Source organism: Nerophis ophidion, linkage group LG26, assembly GCF_033978795.1.
Source record: "Nerophis ophidion isolate RoL-2023_Sa linkage group LG26, RoL_Noph_v1.0, whole genome shotgun sequence".
In the NCBI taxonomy this organism is placed as follows: Eukaryota; Metazoa; Chordata; class Actinopteri; order Syngnathiformes; family Syngnathidae; genus Nerophis; species Nerophis ophidion.
This window is the reverse complement of record NC_084636.1, coordinates 1,782,574-1,802,573: the sequence shown is the minus strand read 5'-3', so window position 1 is coordinate 1,802,573 and position 20,000 is coordinate 1,782,574. Positions and strand designations below refer to the sequence as shown.

The 20,000-nt window shown below is 41.0% G+C and overlaps 2 protein-coding genes across 2 annotated transcripts in view; one reads left to right on the top strand and one right to left on the bottom strand.

The window, feature by feature from the left end:
• The window catches only part of LOC133543750 (UV excision repair protein RAD23 homolog B-like), a 19,994-nt gene extending 8,930 nt beyond the window's left edge, over positions 1–11,064 (bottom strand). Inside the window, exons 1-7 of the mRNA XM_061888519.1 lie at positions 10,869–11,064; positions 10,114–10,195; positions 9,959–10,038; positions 1,961–2,340; positions 1,816–1,862; positions 1,613–1,740; positions 1,373–1,535 (exon numbers count right to left, since the gene is read on the bottom strand). Coding sequence (XP_061744503.1) covers positions 1,373–1,535; positions 1,613–1,740; positions 1,816–1,862; positions 1,961–2,340; positions 9,959–10,038; positions 10,114–10,195; positions 10,869–10,937 — 949 coding nt within the window. The 5' untranslated portion in view covers positions 10,938–11,064. The remainder of the gene's footprint in view (positions 1–1,372; positions 1,536–1,612; positions 1,741–1,815; positions 1,863–1,960; positions 2,341–9,958; positions 10,039–10,113; positions 10,196–10,868) is intronic.
• A 3,233-nt stretch (positions 11,065–14,297) lies between these two features.
• Positions 14,298–20,000, top strand: part of lonp1 (lon peptidase 1, mitochondrial) — a 22,406-nt gene continuing 16,703 nt past the window's right edge. The window contains exon 1 of the mRNA XM_061888518.1: positions 14,298–14,882. Coding sequence (XP_061744502.1) covers positions 14,343–14,882 — 540 coding nt within the window. The 5' untranslated portion in view covers positions 14,298–14,342. The remainder of the gene's footprint in view (positions 14,883–20,000) is intronic.

Sequence of the window (20,000 nt, the reverse complement as noted above, 5' to 3'; positions counted from 1 at the left end):
TTTGATTAAAATTTGTAATCGTTCCCCAGCCCTAATATATATATATATATACACATATATATATATATATATATATATATATATATATACACATATATATATATATACACATATATATATATATATATATATATATATATATATACACATATATATATATATATATATATATATATATATATATATATATATATATATATATATATATATATATATATATATATATAAAATGCAGTAACAGACACTTTAATAACAATATATAATATGAAACATTTTTACCATATTTTGGTAATTTTAATAATTGCCGGACTAATTCTTCGGCCCATTTACTTCTGTTTCCATAGCAGCGCATGTCCGACTTCTGGCAACAAATGTTTGTTCCTACATTCCAAAACAAATGAGTGTGCTTTCTAATTATTCAGATTATTTACAAAATGATTTACAAAAACTGAGGTATGGCTTTTTAGGGCCGGAGCAGTGGAGGAAGTCCCACAGGTGCAGGGGCCCTATTAAAATTGTTGTGTTTTTTCTTCCATCCCCTATTGTGCATGAAAAGTCGACATATTTTGCAGGCGTGTCAGTAATGGCAAGATTTTTTTTGGGGTCCCGAAAAGGCAATTTCAAAATTGGCTCTCTAGCACCACCTTTAAAACTAGAAAAAGTTAGCCCTTTCCCACCAATTTTCCGTAAAATCACAGGAAACGTGTATCATGACACGATGCACATTTAAATCTCAGGAACCCATACCTAAAAAAAAAAAAGGGAAGTTGGCTATCTCGGTGTTTGCCTGCCATTTTCGGCAAATTTTCAGGACTTATGCAGATCTTAAACACAGATCAGCATCATGGATTTTTGAGCGCTGTGTGTAATGTTCTATATTCTCAGTGGAACTTATAAAATGTTGGTGCTGTTTACCTTAGTCATATTGCAGTCTACATGTATCTCTTATGTGTGACTGCCATCTACAGGTCACACTTATCATTTCACCATGCACCAAATAAAATTGCTTCGAGGCCGGTAAGCACAACTAAATCATTCCATACCTTAGGCGCACCAGGTCATAAGGCGCACCGTCGAGTTTTGAGTAAATGAAAGGATTTTAAGTTTGCATTATAGTCCTGAAAATACGGTACATTTGAACACCTATTTGAGGACCTTAACATGCAGGAAAACTGCCTATAGGTATGGCGAAAAATTGTATTTTTTTGGGGAAGGACGGGGCCGCAAGTGTCACATGTGCCGCCCGACTCCCGTGAACACTGCGGTGCAACAGGGGCGAGAGACGGTTCAATGCTGCATACATTTTTTTTGTAGTTGGCCAGACTTTTAAGTAAGAGGAAGACGGCGAAAGAAGTAGTGTTGCATCTCTTACGAGTGGCGGCTGCTGTTGGTGGCTGTGTAGGTTGCGGGGTTAGGGCGGCTTGGTCAGATGCGGCGTCACTAGGCGACGCGTCACTGGCCGACGCGTCACTGGCCGGTGCATCACGGGGAGGAGCATCATGGGGCAAGGCGTCGCTTGCTTCGGTGGGGATACCCTGCGGCACGTAAACATGTTCTGCTCACTACGGTGGCTCAGGACGGCAAGCGGAGACCAATATGGCGGCCGACTCACCATCAGTAAATACTCCACTGCCCGGTCCGGGTTGTTGTAGCTGGCTTGGAGAGCCGACACCACCGCCTCCCGCTCGTAGCCCATGGACATGATCTCCGACACCAGGTTCTCGTAGGCCTGGCCCGTCACTGCACGGAAGGGGAGAGAGAGCGCGATGATGCATGCTGGGTAAAGAAGCTTTCAGTCACAACATCTGACCTCACCAAGTATGGACGCCGCTTCCTCCAGCAGACCCAGCTCATCCACCAGGCTAACACACACAAACACCACATGAACGACTACAACATCGCAACACTCCTTACTTCCTGCTCAATAAGCAGGAACATTTTCTCTTCAAAGTAGTCCAACCTGGAAGTGGCCGATGGGACGGATGTTGTACTCTCAGCTTCCTCCTTTGGCTTGTCCTCCGCCTGCTCGGCCGGGGTCGTCGGGGCCTCGCCAGCGGTCGAGGAGGGCGTCTTGGGCGTGGCAGTGGGCGTGGCCGTGGCGGAGGGAGCCGGCACCGGAGAGGTGTCTTCGGGAGAAGTCGTGGGGGTGTTTTCCGGCGCCGGTGGTGGCGTCTCTGACGACTGCGGGGTGGGTGTGGGTGCAGACGCCTTGTGTGCTGCCGGCGAGGGTTCTTGTGTTTGGACGCTGGCTGCTGCTGACGAGGAGGAAGGGGTAGAGGAGGGCGGAGCTGGCTGCGGTGTCAACTTAGGAGATGTTTGAGGGGGAGGGGCTGCTTTAGGCTACAAACAGACAATAACAGAAAAATAATGAAATCAATGATTAAATAACACAAAGTATATCCCTGCTATTTGCAGGGGTTAAAGGGGAACTGCATGAGTTTGCCCATCAAGCACAACCCTTGTGTAGGACAAGAACACATATGTTTCATGCATTCTAATTTGGAAATAAACAACAGCAAACGTCAGCTTACAATAGAGTCAACTAGAGTTGCTCTATTCTGCCTATAAAGTGCTCTAAAAAACATTCAAAATCCTCTGCCATTGTTTTATATACAAGCTGTAAGTATATACAGTACAGGCCAAAAGTTTGGAAGCACCTTCTCCTCATTCAATGCAACGTTTTCTTTATTTTCATGATTATTTACATTGTAGATTGTCACATCAAAAATATGAACGAACATATGTGGAGTTATGTACTTAACAAAAAAGGTGAAATAACTTCAAAATAGCCACCCTTTGCTCTTATTACTGCTTTGCACACTCTTGGCATTCTCTCCATTAGCTTCAAGCACACCTATGAAGTGAAAACCATTTCAGGTGACTACCTCCTGAAGCTCATCGAGATACACACGTATATATATAAATATATATACAAACACACATATATAAAGACATACACACACACACATACATACATATACATATATATATATATATACATATATATATATATATATATATATACATATATATATATATATATATATACATATACATATATATATATATATATACATATACATATATATATATATATATATACATATACATATACATATATATACATATACATATACATATATATATATACATATATATACATATATATATATATATATACATATATATATACAGTATACATATATATACATATATATATATATATATATATATATATATATATATATATATATATATATATATATATATATATATATAGGTGTGGGAAAAATCACAAGACTACTTCATCTCTACAGAACTGTTTCATGAGGAGTTCCCTCAATCATCAGGAGATTTTAATGGAAGCATTCACATGCAATGGTTTATATAGGGCACAGAGTGGGTGGGTACAGGCAGGTGTAGGGGCGTGGTGATTGGCTCATGTCTTACCTAGGAGGTGTTTCCGTCTGTGGCGGCATGTTGAAATGATTTCACTGCGCTTGTTGAGGAATGATAGATCTGGATGATATATAATAAACAGTTTCTCTTTTAAGCATAGGTTGCATCTTTCATTACTACCACTGTTGTAAGGTGTGCTGGATGCAAGAATTTGCCATGTAATTGAATATTCAACATTATTGTCTGAGTTTCCAAATGGGCTTGCTGAGTTCTGTAGAATTCCGCAATGTCTGGTTTCTAAAGGAGGCCTTGTGATTATTCCATCTGGCTTTAAACTCTCCTTCGGTTAATCCTACGTACGTGTCGGATGTCACCTATGAACCCACTCCAGGAAACCAACCAAAAAAGAGCAGAAAACGAAACATCATCTGGTACAATCCGCCATTCAGCAAAAACGTCTCAACCAATATCGGCCACAAGTTCCTCACTCTGATCGACAAACACTTCCCCAAAGGCAACACCCTAAGAAAAATATTCAACAAGAACAACATTAAATTGAGCTACAGCTGTATGAACAACATGCAACAAATCATTTCAAACCACAACAGAGCAATTGCAAAAGGACTGCCTACCCCCAGACTTAACGACTCTTAAACCAATAAGGAATGTAGCTGTCGCAAGAAACCTGATTGCCCTCTCAACGGGGGGTGCTTACAAACATCAGTCGTTTACCAAGCAAAGGTAACACGCAAGGACATTAACACATCCGACACGTACGTAGGATTAACCGAAGGAGCGTTCAAAACAAGATGGAATAATCACAACGCCTCCTTTAGAAACCAGACATTGCGGAATTCTACAGAAATAAGCAAGCCCATTTGGAAACTCAAAGACAATAATGTTGAATATTCAATAACATGGCAAATTCTTGCATCCAGCACACCTTACAACAGTGGTAATAAAAGATGCAACCTATGCTTAAAAGAGAAACTGTTTATTATATATCATCCAGATCTATCATTCCTCAACAAGCGCAGTGAAATCATTTCAACATGCCGCCACGGACGGAAACACCTCCTAGGTAACACATGAGCCAATCACCACACCCTACACCTGCCTGTACCCACCCACTCTGTGCCCTATATAAACCATTGTATGTGAATGCTTCCATTAAAATCTCCTGATGATTGAGGGAACCCCTCATGAAACAGTTCTGTAGAGATGAAGTAGTCTTGTGATTTTTCCCACACCTACATATTGCGCTCTACCACGGTATCGAGCACTATTCTCTGGATAATCCAATCAAGACATTATATATATATATATATGTGTATATATATATATATATATATATATATATATATATATATATATATATATATATATATATACACTAAGGGTGTAACGGTACACAAAAATCTTGGTTCGGTACGTACCTCGGTTTAGAGGTCACGGTTCGGTTAATTTTCGGTACAGTAAGAAAACAACAAAATATACATTTTTGGGTTATTTATTTACCAAATTTGTAAACAATGGCTTTATACTTTTAATATTGGGAACACTATAATAATTTTGCCCACGTTAATCAACATTAAACTGCCTCAAGTTGTTGCTCAGATTAAATAAAATGAGAAAAACTTTTTTTCTACATATAAAAATTACAACATTAAACAGTTTCAAGTCAACTCATCATGCTTATTTTATTACAGCATTTGGGAAGCCAGTAGTTGATTTTTATTGTAAATGTTATATTTGTGTCAACATGTGATAGCGGGGACCCTGCCATTCAAAACTAGCCTGCTACATTACTAATGATTCATATAACTATAGCTGGAAAAAATAGTACAATAGCAATGGGAGAGACTATTCATCCCTGAACACCATGGAGTTCATGTAGGGTTAATGATGTACTTACATTATTATATCAACTATCAGAGACAGAAACTCTTCATTTAACATAATGTCCTTTTTTGCTGCTTCAATACACTCAATCAACACTGTCCGTAACACACACACACACACACACACACACACACACACACACACACACACACACACACACGGCAAAATTAGCTAACGTTACGCTAAAAGCTAATTAGCCTTCACCTCAAGCCAGGATTGCAAGTGAGCTGAGCTGCAGTTTGTTTCTAGAAGGTCAACGGGCTCATAGTGATGTTAGTAGTAGTTGACTTGGAAGTGTTAAGTATAATTTAGGGAGAGTCCGCTGCTCACCTGCTAAACATCTATCTGCTCGACGCTGAAGCGCTGACTACATGCGCTCTGAATATGCACTGCTGATTGGCTGTTATCGCTACGGTGGTAACCAATCAGATGGCTGTGTGGGTGGGACAATGCTGGGTGCTGTGTAGGAGACAGAGGCGGAACGGAGCGGAGCAGCTTGTTAAGACTTTAGCTTAAGCGGCTAATTCATATGTTCGTGTGGAACTTGTTCGGTACTCCTCCGCACCAAACCGAAACGGTTCAATACAAATACATGTACCGTTACATCCCTAATATATACACACACACATACATATACATATATATAATATATAATATACACATACATAAAAATATATGTATGTGTATATACACACATATATATACATATACACACATATACATACACATATATATACATACACATATATATATACTGTATATATATATATACATACACATATATATACATACACATATATATATATATATACATACACATATATATACATACACATATATATATATATATATATATATATACATACACATATATATATATACACATATATATATATATATATATATATACATACACATATATATATATACACATATATATATATATATATATATATACATACACATATATATATACATACACATATATATATATATATATATATATACATACACATATATATATACATACACATATATATATATATACATACACATATATATATATATACATATATACATATATATATGTATATATATATATATATATATGTATATATATATGTATATATATATATATATATGTATATATATATATATATATATATATGTATATATATATGTATATATATATGTATATATATATGTATATATATGTATGTATGTATGTATGTATGTATGTATGTATGTATGTATATATATATATATATATATATATATATATATATATATATATATATATATATATATATATATATATATATATATATATATATATATATATATATATATATATATATATATATGTATATATATATATATATATAGTCCCAAAATATAAATGGAGAATTGTTGGCTGTTTTTTAGAAGTCGTTATGGACGCAGCGCTCGAATTTTACCGCGACAGCCCTCGTCATTTGCCTTATTGCCCCCAAAATTTACCAACATTAGCGGCCGTTAACTTTTTACTTGTTAATGGACAAGGGACGTGACATTAAACGGTATAATGATAATTTGCAATACTTCCAGTTGGTTAGTAACACCATTTAATGGTTTAATGAACTAAAAACCGTCATGTATCAATGCCTTTTCGGCAACAGGAAGTCAGGCGCATGCGCACTAGTGTTGTTTGGCTTGATAATCGTGGCGGACCAGCGACACAGACTTTGCTGCAGAGATTTCCCCTCGGAGTAAACGGAGTTAAGCGCTCGGTTTAACGTCATTTTCCCTTGCTTCCCAACGTGCGTTTAAGAGTGCATTGCTGTGTTTCGATGGAGACAGGTGTGGACAATATTGGAAACACACTTGCCCCCACATTGAAGGTATAAAGTGAAGGAGAAAACTATTGGATGTTTTGCAGCAGGTGATGTGTCGTTAACATTGTCACAACTTGTTTATAAAGTCTTTACTTTGTTGACTGGGATGTTCACTCCTTTATTTAACTGCAAACTGTATCAGTGTTCAAACATTAATAGTAGCTACAGTGTTTTGTCATCCAATTAAATTCAACGCAGGCGGTGAAGATTGTTTATTCGATGTGTGATGTGTCACTCTTGGGTTTTCTTTGTTGGCCAAACTGTTGTACTGAAACACTAGGGAGGCATTAGAGAAGAATGAAGCTTGTTTATTAGACTGCATCTTCATTAGTCAAACTACTTTGTATTTCATTTTGATACCAAAAAGTAAACACATGGTTTTCTTTACATTAATTGTGTTTTTTTTCCATGTCACTTTCAAAAATAATTAATGTGACATAATTTTGATAATGTGTTATTGTGTACAGTTAAGTCCTGTACGACATATTTCTGCTCAAACTCATAATGGATCCGTCCCGATACATCGTCTACATCAGGGGTGTCCAAACTTTTTCCACTTAGGGCCGCAGACTGAAAAATCAAAGCAAGCGGGGGCCATTTTGACCTTTTTTTATTTTAAAAAAACAATACAATATAAGTATTAAAAAAATATACATTTAGGCCTCCACTCAGGCATGATCCCGGGGACCACAAAGGGTTTTGGTAAAAAAATATAAAAAATGTGTCATTATTCAGTATTATTATGTTTTATTATTATTCAAATTTTAAATCTCCAGATTAACATTAGGTCTATCTGTCAATATAATGATTTTAAAGATTTAAGTTGTATGCTCTTTTTGTCAAAGAAAACCCTGCTTTAAAATGGGAAAAAAACACAAAATATGCAATATTATCACCCAATATTTTTTTTAAGTGGAGTATTTGAGATTATTAAATAATTGGAGCCTTAAAAAAGTCAATAACTAATAACACCATTGATTTTAATTCATTATCATTTTTTGAACAATGACACTTAAAAACCAATCACACTAAAATGATTGGGGATCCAAAAGGGTCCTACTCATTAAAGTGTTAAAAAATAAATTATAACATTTTTTTACTGTTTACTTTTAACACAATAATCTCGAGATCAACTTCAGATCTATCCCTCAATTATAAGTTTTATTGTTGTTTATGTTTTTTGTTTGTTCATTTTAACCCCTACTTTAAAAAAACAGCTCAGTTTTTTTATACGGCAAACCCGAAATATGCAACATTTTCCCCCAAAAATATGTCAAAGTGGAAAATTTAACGTGACGTAATTGGAGCCTCGAATAGGTCAATAATATATAATGACATTGATTTTGATTCATTATTATTTTTTAAAGAAAGAAACAGCCTGCATGGTAGTTTTGTGTTATTAGAGTAAACATTGCAACAATTTTCTTGTTACATTTCACCCGTTTGCTCTTTTATATCACTTTTTACGCTTTAAGAATTTTTCAATCGTATTTTTAAAATGTGCCGTGGGGCCGTTAAAAAATTACCTGCGGGCCGCACTTTGGACACCCCTGTTCTATGTGATGTACATAATTTAAAAAAAAAAACTCTCTATGAAAATGGAAATATAGAGATCAAGGCATCAAGTAATGAAAAAAAGCTGACAAGTTGATGTTATTAAAGAATTTTTTTAAATAATATTTGTCTACAAATGTATGGATAATGTTTATGTATAGTCTTTTTATTAGACATTACAAATGACATGATGGAAGTGGCCTTCTGCCCGAATGCAGCTGAGATAGGCTCCAGCAATCCCCCGCCACCCCAAAACCGACAAGCGGTAGAAAATGAATGGATGGATGGATGATGGTATTACGTTCACACTCCAAAACTGCTTTACTTAATCAGTAATCATGATTTTAAGATTGATAACAATAATTTTAATTACTACTTTGGCCATAATTTGCAGATCTAGGGCAGTCAATCATGTAATAATTAAGATTATTGCCTTGGTGCCCTTCTCACTCGCCTATGAGCCCTCCTTTAAAGGCAACAGTTGCCTTGACCTTAAAAAGTTAAAACTCGATGCCTTTGGACGCAATAGTTTGCTACATTGTTAGCCACCTTGTATTTGCCGTATTTTACGACTCAGAATTAATATAAAAATGGAAAAACATGTGTTTTTGTCCTTCATAGGGATTGGGAATAATAGGCAAAATCCCCAAAAACTGCAAATCCCCTTAGAGCCCCCGGAAAAAATGAGAATAATGGCCGCACACTTTAAAGAAAAAACAAAACGGGCTATTGTTGATACTCTAAAACTCTGTAATATGCCTCTAATATCAGAATCAGAAGAGTTTTTATTGCCATTGTTTGAGAACGGGTTCACAAACTAGGAATTTTACTTAGCGCAATGGTGCAACATAAAACACATAAAACACAGAATAGAATAACATGAGCTGTAACTGAGCTATCAGATCTTGTTATTATTCATGTGCCTGATGGCCGAGGGGAAAAAACTGTTCAGGTGGCGGGAGGTGTGGGTCTGGATGGACCATAATCATCTTTTTTAAAAGCAGTTTTAAAACAAGAAAAATATACATGAAATAGTTCGATATGCTTATTTTTTTTCTACCCAAGACATTTCCTCTTGTCAACGCATCTTCCACCTGGAACATGTTGAGAGAATTGACTGGTACAACACTAAATTTAACTCATTATTTACAGTCTAAAGCAGAGAAAAGATGCCCCACCGCCCTAAGTCAGGAATCTAGTGGACACAATGTTGTATCATTTGCACTGACCTTAGTGACCATGACCACCACAAAGTTCTTGTCACTGATGTTGTACTCTTTCAACGCCGTGTCATCGTTCAAGATTTTACCTGGAAGGGGGGAGAGTTGCGTAAATAGTGAACAAAAACTTTTAAAAATGTGTGCTTCTCGAAGGCGTTCATCACCTGCATATATTAGTTTTTGTCCTGCAGTCGGAAACGCATCCTTGCCTCTGTCCTCCTCGATTCTCTCCTTCAATGCTTTTACCTGATGGGACGAAACATGATTTTTTTAAACTCCATTTGAGTCTGGCTTTGTGTGGCATGTTTGCTTTAAAGTGCTTCATGGTGTTGTGACACTCAAACGAGGGAGTGTACCGGTGCAAGGATACTTTGTGGTGACAATGATGACAAATGATTTAATTATAAATGCATAAAGAGTGGAGAATATTGCAGAGTCATTGACTGTCACTGAGACAAGGCAGCCGTCATGACAAACAAACACATCCGCTTCGCCTTTTCAAAGTGCAACACAACGCGCGTTGTGATACGGTTTTGTCAAATTAAAATTGCGCTACAAAAGCAGTGTTGTAAAAATATCAACGTAATTCGGGCAAAAAATATGGTTTAAGACCTGATACAAACAGAACAGGCGGCATTTGATACAATTTACACACTTTTACTTTGAAACACGGCGACTTGTTTCCGGCGGTACATTCCGCGAGCTTACATTGGGCTACTTCTCCGCACATAACTCAAGCGACGCGCAAACACGTCAATTTTGACGTCTCACGTTTTCTTAAATGTAACACACAAGTACTTTAAAAAAAATGGCACTAAAACGAAACACATTTATCGTGGTCGGGGGGCGGGGGAGGCATGTGACAACCGAGCTAGCATGCCGTGTTTACCTTTTAGCCTCGGAGCTAACTTCCACTCACCGTCAATTCGGAGTCGATGTGGATCTTAAAGGTCTGCTGCTGGAGCGTCCTCAGCGTCACGGTCAGCATCCTGCCAGGCGGCCTCGGTGCACCGGAGGTCAGAACAACACAACAACACGCTTCCTGTTTATCATGAGCTATGTTTGGACGAGCAGTGACTCAGCCGTCTGTCTGCCTTCAATGGCGACACCTAGCGGCGGGAAGTAGCGCTGCGGCCCACTCCTCAGTAAGGAGAGTCGCTATTGGCTGTCCGAGAAGTCGTCTCATTTGCATAATTGATTGCAATGGACGCTGTACGACAGAGCAGTGGTCCCCGACCTTTTTTTGCACCAGGGACTGGTTTAATGTAGGCTTTATTTTCAGGGACCGGCTTTCCTCTTGTGCCAGATAAAAATACAGCAAAAATAAGTGGGTGAAAAATACAACTCCCTATAACGGGGGTAGGGAACCTATGGCTCGCGAGCCAGATGTGGCTCTTTTGATGACTGCATCTGGCTCTCGGATAAATCTGAGCTGACATCGCTTGACACGATAAGTAAGGAATAATTCCACTTGTTAAAAATAGCGTTCATGTCAGGCTTTCCCCTGACAGTTTGTCCAGGTTTTATTTTTTTCCTCTGCATGTGTCTGTTTCCTCTGTGTTTAGTATTTCCTGTCCTTAGTTCCTGTCTAGTGCTCATATTTTGTCAGCTTCCTGTCTTGTTCCCTGAGTGCTGTGTTCCTCCTCAGCTGCGGCTGATTGGCACCTGGCCACACCTGTTGCCAATCAGCCCGCTCCTATTTGTACCTGCTTTGTCTTGTGTCATTTGCTGGATCATTGTATTGTCGTTGCCACATGTCGTGTCGTTTTGTTACAGCTACTACCTGTCGTGCTACATTTTGTCCTGGTCGTTGTAGCGGTAAGCTGTTTCTGTTAGCATTAGCCAATTCCAGTTTTTCCTGTTTGCTACCCGCTAGCTTCCACCGTAGGTCCTTTTTTGTTTCTTGCTAGCTTCTATGCTAAAGACCTATAGTTTGTTATTCCGCCCATGTGCGCGCTTTTTGTTTGTACCCTTTTGGTTTTGTTTTTGTCTTAGTATTTAATTAAATCATGTTTACTTACCAAATGCCTGCCTCCTTCTCTGCATCTTGGGGTTCGACACCAAATAACTGTGACAGTTAAAAATATAAAACATTCTCATGCTTTTCTATGTTCAAGAAGTTGCGTTAATAGTAAGAAGTTATTTATTTATTATTGGTTAGTGTGGGGCTTGCCCACCTGGGGGTTCTTCACACCACTAAGCACCGACATGAGAGCCTGTTTCAGGGTTACAATATTGTTTTATTTTTCAATAAGTCTCTCAGTTGCTTTCCAGCAATTGTCTTTTTCTCTTTTGTTCTTGCTGGCACGCTGGCTCCAGCCCCAACCCCGTCTCTCCTCCTGGCCGCTGCTTATAACAGAGCGGCAGGTACGCACCTGTCGCTAATTTCGAGGCCGGTCCTGGCAACACCCCGCTTCGCTGCAGGCCCGCGGGCCACGCCCCCTTACAGTTAGCTTCAGAAAAACAATGTTATTACAAAGAATAAAATACCTACTATACTCTAGAAATGTTACTTAAAAATGCACGTGTTTAGTTGTGTTCAGTGTTAAAAAAATATATTATATGGCTCTTAAGGAAACACATTTTAAAATATTTGGCTTCTTGGCTCTCTCAGACAAAAAAGTTCCCGACCCCTGCCCTATAACATGGGTGTCAAACTCTGGCCTGCCGTGTAATTTAATTTGGCCCTTGAGGCAATATCAAATTAACATTAGAGCTGGCGGTGCCGCTGTAACCCTGCATTCACCGCTAATAGTCAGACTTGCCAACCCTCCCCATTTTACCGGGAGACTCCCAAAGTTCAGTGGCTCTCCCGAAAATCTCCCGATTTCCACCCTTGACAACACTATTGGGGGCGTGAACAAAAGGCACTGCCTTTAAAGGCCTACTGAAACCCACTACTACCGACCACGCAGTCTGATAGTTTAAATCAATCAATCAATCAATGAATATTTATATAGCCCTAAATCACTAGTGTCTCAAAGGGCTGCACAAACCACAACGACATCCTCGGTAGAGCCCACATAAGTGCAAGGAAAACTCACACCCAGTGGGACGTGGTTGACAATGATGACTATGAGAAACCTTGGAGAGGACCGCATTTGTCGGTGTTATGTATTCGAATAACGAGGTAGAGCACACGTTTAGTAACTTTTATATATGACTGGGAGTAGCAGTAGCATACACTCTAGAGAGGGATCATCAACACTCAATGTACAGCACTTGGTGAGCATGCTCAGTAGACACCACAACTCAACTATGGCAAGTCAGTAAGGACACACAACGCTGAATCAGCATGCACATTAATACACCACAGTGGGCAAACCCCCAATCCACCCCCAGGGGAACCGAAAGCAATGGATGTTGAGCGGGTCTAACATGATACTGTGAAAGTTCAATCCATTCTGGATCCAACACAACCGTGAGAGTCCAGTCCAAAGTGGATCCAACACAGCAGAGAGAGTCCTGTCCACAGTGGAGCCAGCAGAAAACCACCCAGAGTGGAGGCGGATCAGTAGCGCAGAGATGTCCCCAACCGATACACAGGCGAGCGGCCCATTCTGGGTCCTGGCTTTGGACAAGCGGTCCATCCTGGGTCCCGACTTAGGACAGCCAGCACCTCATCCATGGCCACTGGACCGGGATCAGTAGCGGATCAGTAGCGCAGAGATGTCCCCAACCGATACACAGGCGAGCGGTCCATTCTGGGTCCTGGCTTTGGACAAGCGGTCCATTCTGGGTCCCGACTTAGAACAGCCAGCACCTCATCCATGGCCACTGGACCGGACCCCCTCCAGTGGGCAAGAGGAGAAAAAGAAAAGAAATGGCAGATCAAGTGGTCTAAAAAGGGGGTCTATTTAAAGGCTAGAGTATACAAATGAGTTTTAAGGTGAGACTTAAATGCTTGTACTGAGGTAGCATCTGGAACTGTTACCGGGAGGGCATTCCAGAGTACTGGAGCCCGAACGGAAAACGCTCTATAGCCTGCAGACTTTTTTTGGGCTCTAGGAATCATAATATGCCGTATATAAACTATAAACATTTCAAAATGACACCCGTTTAAATCCATTACAAAGCATGATTGGAAAAATGCTAAACACTCTCCACGCTTATCCATGTTTGCTTGATGTGCTGCTTGATACTTTTGATTGAAGTCTAAATATTAAATACACAAATAATCTTTGTCTCAGCAAAAAAAAAAAAAAAAAATACTGTAGTTACAAACGTGTGCAAATATTTGGGTAAAAAATGCTGCATTTTTGCTAAATATGAAATAACTGGTAAAGCTGCAGTAATAGTTACAATATATGACGTTATTTGCTTGTGCGCCACGCATGACGCAACATGTCAACACTGCCTGACGTCATCAAGACGCGACAGGAGTAGGTGACGCATGCGCATGCGCCGCGTGGAAAGCTCCAGAAAGATGGCGGGTTACATGAAGCTGCTCGGAGCCGCGGGACTTCTCCACAGACCTTCAGCCCACCCGCCCGGACTCTTCCGCGTCGGGTGCCGCTCGTATGGGCTCCACCGCGGCAGCGGGGGCCCGCAGACGTGCAACATGGCAGCCGGCGGCAGGCGGAGCTGGCTGCGGGTCAGCAGCGTCCAGTCCGGGTTCCTCACCTCCAGGGTCCAGTCCGGGTTCCTCACCTCCACCTGGGTCAGCGGCGTCCACTCCGGGTTCCTCACCTCCACCCGCCGCCCCTTCACTCGCCAGGACAGAGCCTTCGGGAACCGGGCCAGCGGTGCCAACTTTTCCGGGGAGAACGACGGGGAAGGCGGCGGTTCTGGGGGAGAGGAGTCCGGCGGCGACGAGGGATCGCCGCAGATGACGGCTCTCACCACCATGATGGTGCCGGAGGTCTTCCCCGATGTGCCGCTGGTCGCCGTCAGCAGGAACCCCGTGTTCCCTCGCTTCATCAAGATCATTGAGGTGAGGAGGACGTCATCGTGGTGACGCAATGTCTGCCTGTCAATGTCAGGGGTTGTCAGTTCCAAACCCTCACGTCTGTCTCCTGAGTTCTTGTGTTGAGAGGATGGAGCTTCAACATAATGATGTTGTCCAACATGAACATGTAACCTGCACACTTTGCAATGATGTCATTATGTCATAACATGGTGAGTTACAAAACTTTTACAAATGACGTCAGCATGATTCAAAACACCAATTACATTTAGAGCAGGAGTGTCAAACTAATTTTTATTGAGACCCACGTTGCAATTATGGCTGTCTTCAGACACATACACACACATTGGGGCGGCATAGCTCGGTTGGTAGAGCGGCCGTGCCAGCAACTGGAGGGTTGCAGGTTCAATTCCCACGTCCGCCATCCTAGTCACTGCCGTTGTGTCTTTGGGCAAGACAATTTACCCACCTGCTCCCAGTGCCACCCACACTGGTTTAAATGTAACTTAGATATTGGGTTTCACTATGTAAAGCGCTTTGAGTCACTAGAGAAAAGCACTATAAAAAAATAATTCACTTCACATTTTATATATATATATATATATATATATATATATATATATATATATATATATATATATATGTATGTATGTATGTGTATATATATATATATATATATATATATATATATATATATATATGTATATGTATGTATGTATGTTAAAGTGAAAGTAATGTACCAATGATTGTCACACACACACTCGGTGTGGTGAAATTTGTCCTCTGCATTTGACCCATCCCCTTGTTCACTGTTGTAGGCACAATACCAATGTGAGCAATTATACAAATTTGCAAAATGCGGTTTCGCATTTTGCAAATGTGTATAAAGCGCAATCTTTTTGCAAATTGCTTCCAGCTATATAAATAAATGATAAATGGGTTGTACTTGTATAGCGCTTTTCTACCTTCAAGGTACTCAAAGCGCTTTGACACTACTTCCACATTCACACACACATTCACACACTGATGGAGGGAGCTGCCATGCAAGGCGCTAACCAGCACCCATCAGGAGCAAGGGTGAAGTGTCTTGCTCAGGACACAACGGACATGACAAGGTTGGTACTAGGTGGGGATTGAACCAGGGACCCTAAGGTTGCGCACGGCCACTCTCCCACTCTGCCACGCTGTCCCTATATATACACATATATTCATACTGTAATGATGTATTATGTATTGTTTTATGTTCGTATGGTTTTGATTAGACAGTCTGATACCCCATACTCTCTGAGCACTCCCCACAGGACCTCGGGAAGTCCTGTGGGGAGTGCTCAGAGAGTATGGGGTATCGGACTGTCTTATTGTGGCGGTCCGCTCCCTGTATGATCAGTGTCAGAACTTGGTCCGCATTGGTAGTAAGTCGGACACATTTCCAGTGAGGGTTGGACTCCGCCAAGGCTGTCCTTTGTCACCGATTCTGTTCATAACTTTTATGGACAGAATTTCTAGGCGCAGTCAAGGCGTTGAGAGGTTCCAGTTTGGTAACCGCAGGATTAGGTCTCTGCTTTTTGCAGATGATGTGGTCCTGATGGCTTCATCTGACCGGGATCTTCAGCTCTCGCTGGATCGGTTCGCAGCCGAGTGTGAAGCGACCGGAATGAGAATCAGCACCTCCAAGTCTGAGTCCATGGTTCTCGCCCGGAAAAGGGTGGAATGCCATCTCCGGGTTGGGGAGGAGACCCTGCCCCAAGTGGAGGAGTTCAAGTACCTAGGAGTCTTGTTCACGAGTGGGGGAAGAGTGGATCGTGAGATCGACAGGCGCATCGGTGCGGCGTCTTCAGTAATGCGGACGTTGTACCGATCCATTGTGGTGAAGAAGGAGCTGAGCCGGAAGGCAACGCTCTCAATTTACTGCTCGATCTACGTTCCCATCCTCACCTATGGTCATGAGCTTTGGGTCATGACCGAAAGGATAAGATCACGGGTACAAGCGGCCGAAATGAGTTCCCTCCGCCTTGTGGCGGGGCTCTCCCTTAGAGATAGGGGGAGAAGTTCTGCCATCCGGGAGGAACTCAAAGTAAAGCCGCTGCTCCTCCACATGGAGAGGAGCCAGATGAGGTGGTTCGGGCATCTGGTCAGGATGCCACCCGAACGCCTCCCTAGGGAGGTGTTTAGGGCACGTCCAACCGGTAGGAGGCCACGGGGAAGACCCAGGACACGTTGGGAAGACTATGTCTCCCGGCTGGCCTGGGAACGCCTCGGGATCCCCCGGGAAGAGCTAGACGAAGTGGCTGGGGAGAGGGAAGTCTGGGTTTCCCTGCTTAGGCTGTTGCCCCCGCGACCCGACCTCGGATAAGCGGAAGATGATGGATGGATGGATGGATGGTTTTGATTAGATGTCAGTTTTTCACATGTTTGCTTATTGTAGCGTGCCGGAAGAGTTAGTGCTACAAGAGATTCTGGATATTTGTTCTGTTGTGTTACGGTGCGGATGTTCTCCTGAAATGTGTTAGTCATTCTTGTTTGGTGTAGGTTCACAGTGTGACGCATATTTGTAACAGTGTTAAAGTTGTTTGTACGGCCACCCTCGGTGTGACCTGTATGGCTGTTGACCAAGTATGTTTGCATTCACTTATGTGTGTGTAAAAGCTGTAGATATTATGTGACTGAGCCAGCACGCTGTTTGTATGGAGGAAAAGCAGACGTGACGACAGGTTGTAGAGGACGATAAAGGCAGTGCCTTTAAGCCAAACCCCCAATACTGTATATTTGAATAATGTATGGTGCACATTTTGCAAATCAATGGGCGCAATTTGTATAATGCACAATTTGTATAGTGCACAATCTTTTTGGCAATTTTGGAAATTTCTTCTAGCTACGTATTGATTGTGTTGGAAGTTCTGGCTACTAACCCTAACCCTTGATGCAATCTACGCAGTGTTGGGAGACTGTTTTGCTGTTCTTCTTCTGTCGGATGTAGTTTTCTGTGCAGAATTCCGCAAATTCTTCTTCAGCCCTCCTCAAACCATTTGCACGGTCGCGCCATTTTCAAACAAAATCTCGTCTTGCGATATGCAAATTGATTGCGCACAATGGAAATGACGTATAATTTGCAATGTGCTCAAGATTGGTGAAATGCTTAAAACATCACCTTCTGGGAAGTGAGGGGAGCAGTGGGCAGCAGCGGTGCCGCGCCCGGGAATCCTTTATGGTGATTTAACCACCAATTCCAACCCTTGATGCTGAGTGCCAAGCAGGGAGGAAATGGCTCCCATTTTTATATAGTCTTTGGTATGACTCGGCCGGGGTTTGAACTCCCAACCTACCGATCTAAGGGGTTACACTCTAACCACTATATATATGTGTGTGTGTATGTGTATATACATATACATATATGTGTGTATGTGTATATATATACATATAAATAAATATATATATATATATATATATGTGTGTATATGTGTGTGTGTATATATATATATATATATATATATATATATGTGTGTATATGTGTGTGTGTATATATATATATATATATATACATATAAATGTATGTATGTGTGGGAAAAATCACAAGATTACTTCATCTCTACAGAACTGTTTCATGAGGGGCTGCCTCTACCATCAGGAGATTTTAATGGAAGCATTCACATACAATGGTTTAAATATGCCACTGAGTGGGTAGGTATAGGCAGGTGTAGGGGCGTGGTGATTGGCTCATGTGTTACCTAGGAGGTGTTTCCGTCTGTGGCGGCATGTTGAAATGATTTCCCTGCGCTTGTTGAGGAATGATAGATCTGGATGATATATAATAAACAGTTTCTCTTTCAAGCATAGGTTGCATCTTTTATTAACACTGTTGTAAGGTGTGCTGGATGCAAGAATTTGCCATGTTATTGAATATTCAACATTATTGTCTTTGAGATTCCAAATGGGCTTGCTGAGTTCTGTAGAATTCCCCAATGTCTGGTTTCTAAAGGAGGCCTTGTGATTATTCCATCTGGCTTTGAACTCTCTTTCGGTTAATCCTACGTACGTGTCGGATGTGTTATGTCCTTGCGTGTTACCTTTGCTTGGTAAACGACTGATGTTTGTCTGCACCCCCTGTTGAGAGGGCAATCAGGTTTCCTGCGGCAGTTACATTCCTTATTGGTTTCGGAGTCGTTCAGTCTGGGGGAGGGCAGTCCTTTTGCAATTGCTCTGTTGTGATTTGAAATTATTTGTTGTATGTTATTAATACAGCTGTAGCTCAATTTAATGTTCTTGTTGAATACTTTTCTTAGGGTGTTGCCTTTGGGGAAGTGTTTGTCGATCAGAGTGAGGAACTTGTGGCCGATATTAGTTGAGATGTTTTTGCTGAATGGGGGTTGTACTAGATGATGTTGTTTCGTTTTCTGCTCTTTTTTGGTTGGTTTCCTGGCATGGGTTCGTAGGTGAGGGTGAAGTTGTATCCGCTTTCATCAAGTGCTTTCTGGTACGGGGGGGTTGCTTGGTCGAATTCAGCTTTGCTAGATGACAGCATCGATAGCCTTTTATTAATTCCTGTAGGTATTCTTTTCGTGGTGGTGGGTGGGTGGTTGCTGTCATGGTGCTCTTCGTCGGGGTCCCCCGGGAAGAGCTGGACCAAGTGGCTGGGGAGAGGGAAGTCTGGGCTTCTCTGCTTAGGCTACTGCCCCCGAGACCCCAAATAAGATTACGTAGCGGACCACGTAAAGTAATGTGGCGGGCCACGTAAAATATTGTGTCAGGCCATGATAAATGACGGTGCGGACCACAATAAATGACTTGTGGACCACAAAATGTAATGTGGTTGACTACATAAAATGACGTGATGGCTGGCCACATACAGTAGGAATGTGGCAAACCATTTAAAACAATGTGGCTAACCACATAAAATGATGTAAGAAAAAAATATTTTTTTTAACATAATATAGTAGTATTACTAATAGTAGTATATAGTAGTGTTAGCTTTGGTATGTTGTGATGTGTCACTGTAGAATCCAACTTGTCTACCTCACAAAGGAAGTCTGTGATTAGTAACGCAGCACGTTGTTGGTGTGACTGTGCACTGAATGGTTCAGATGAAGAACAAGTCTGTGATTAGTAACTAAGCATGTGGTTGGCGTGACTGTCCACTGAATGGTTCAG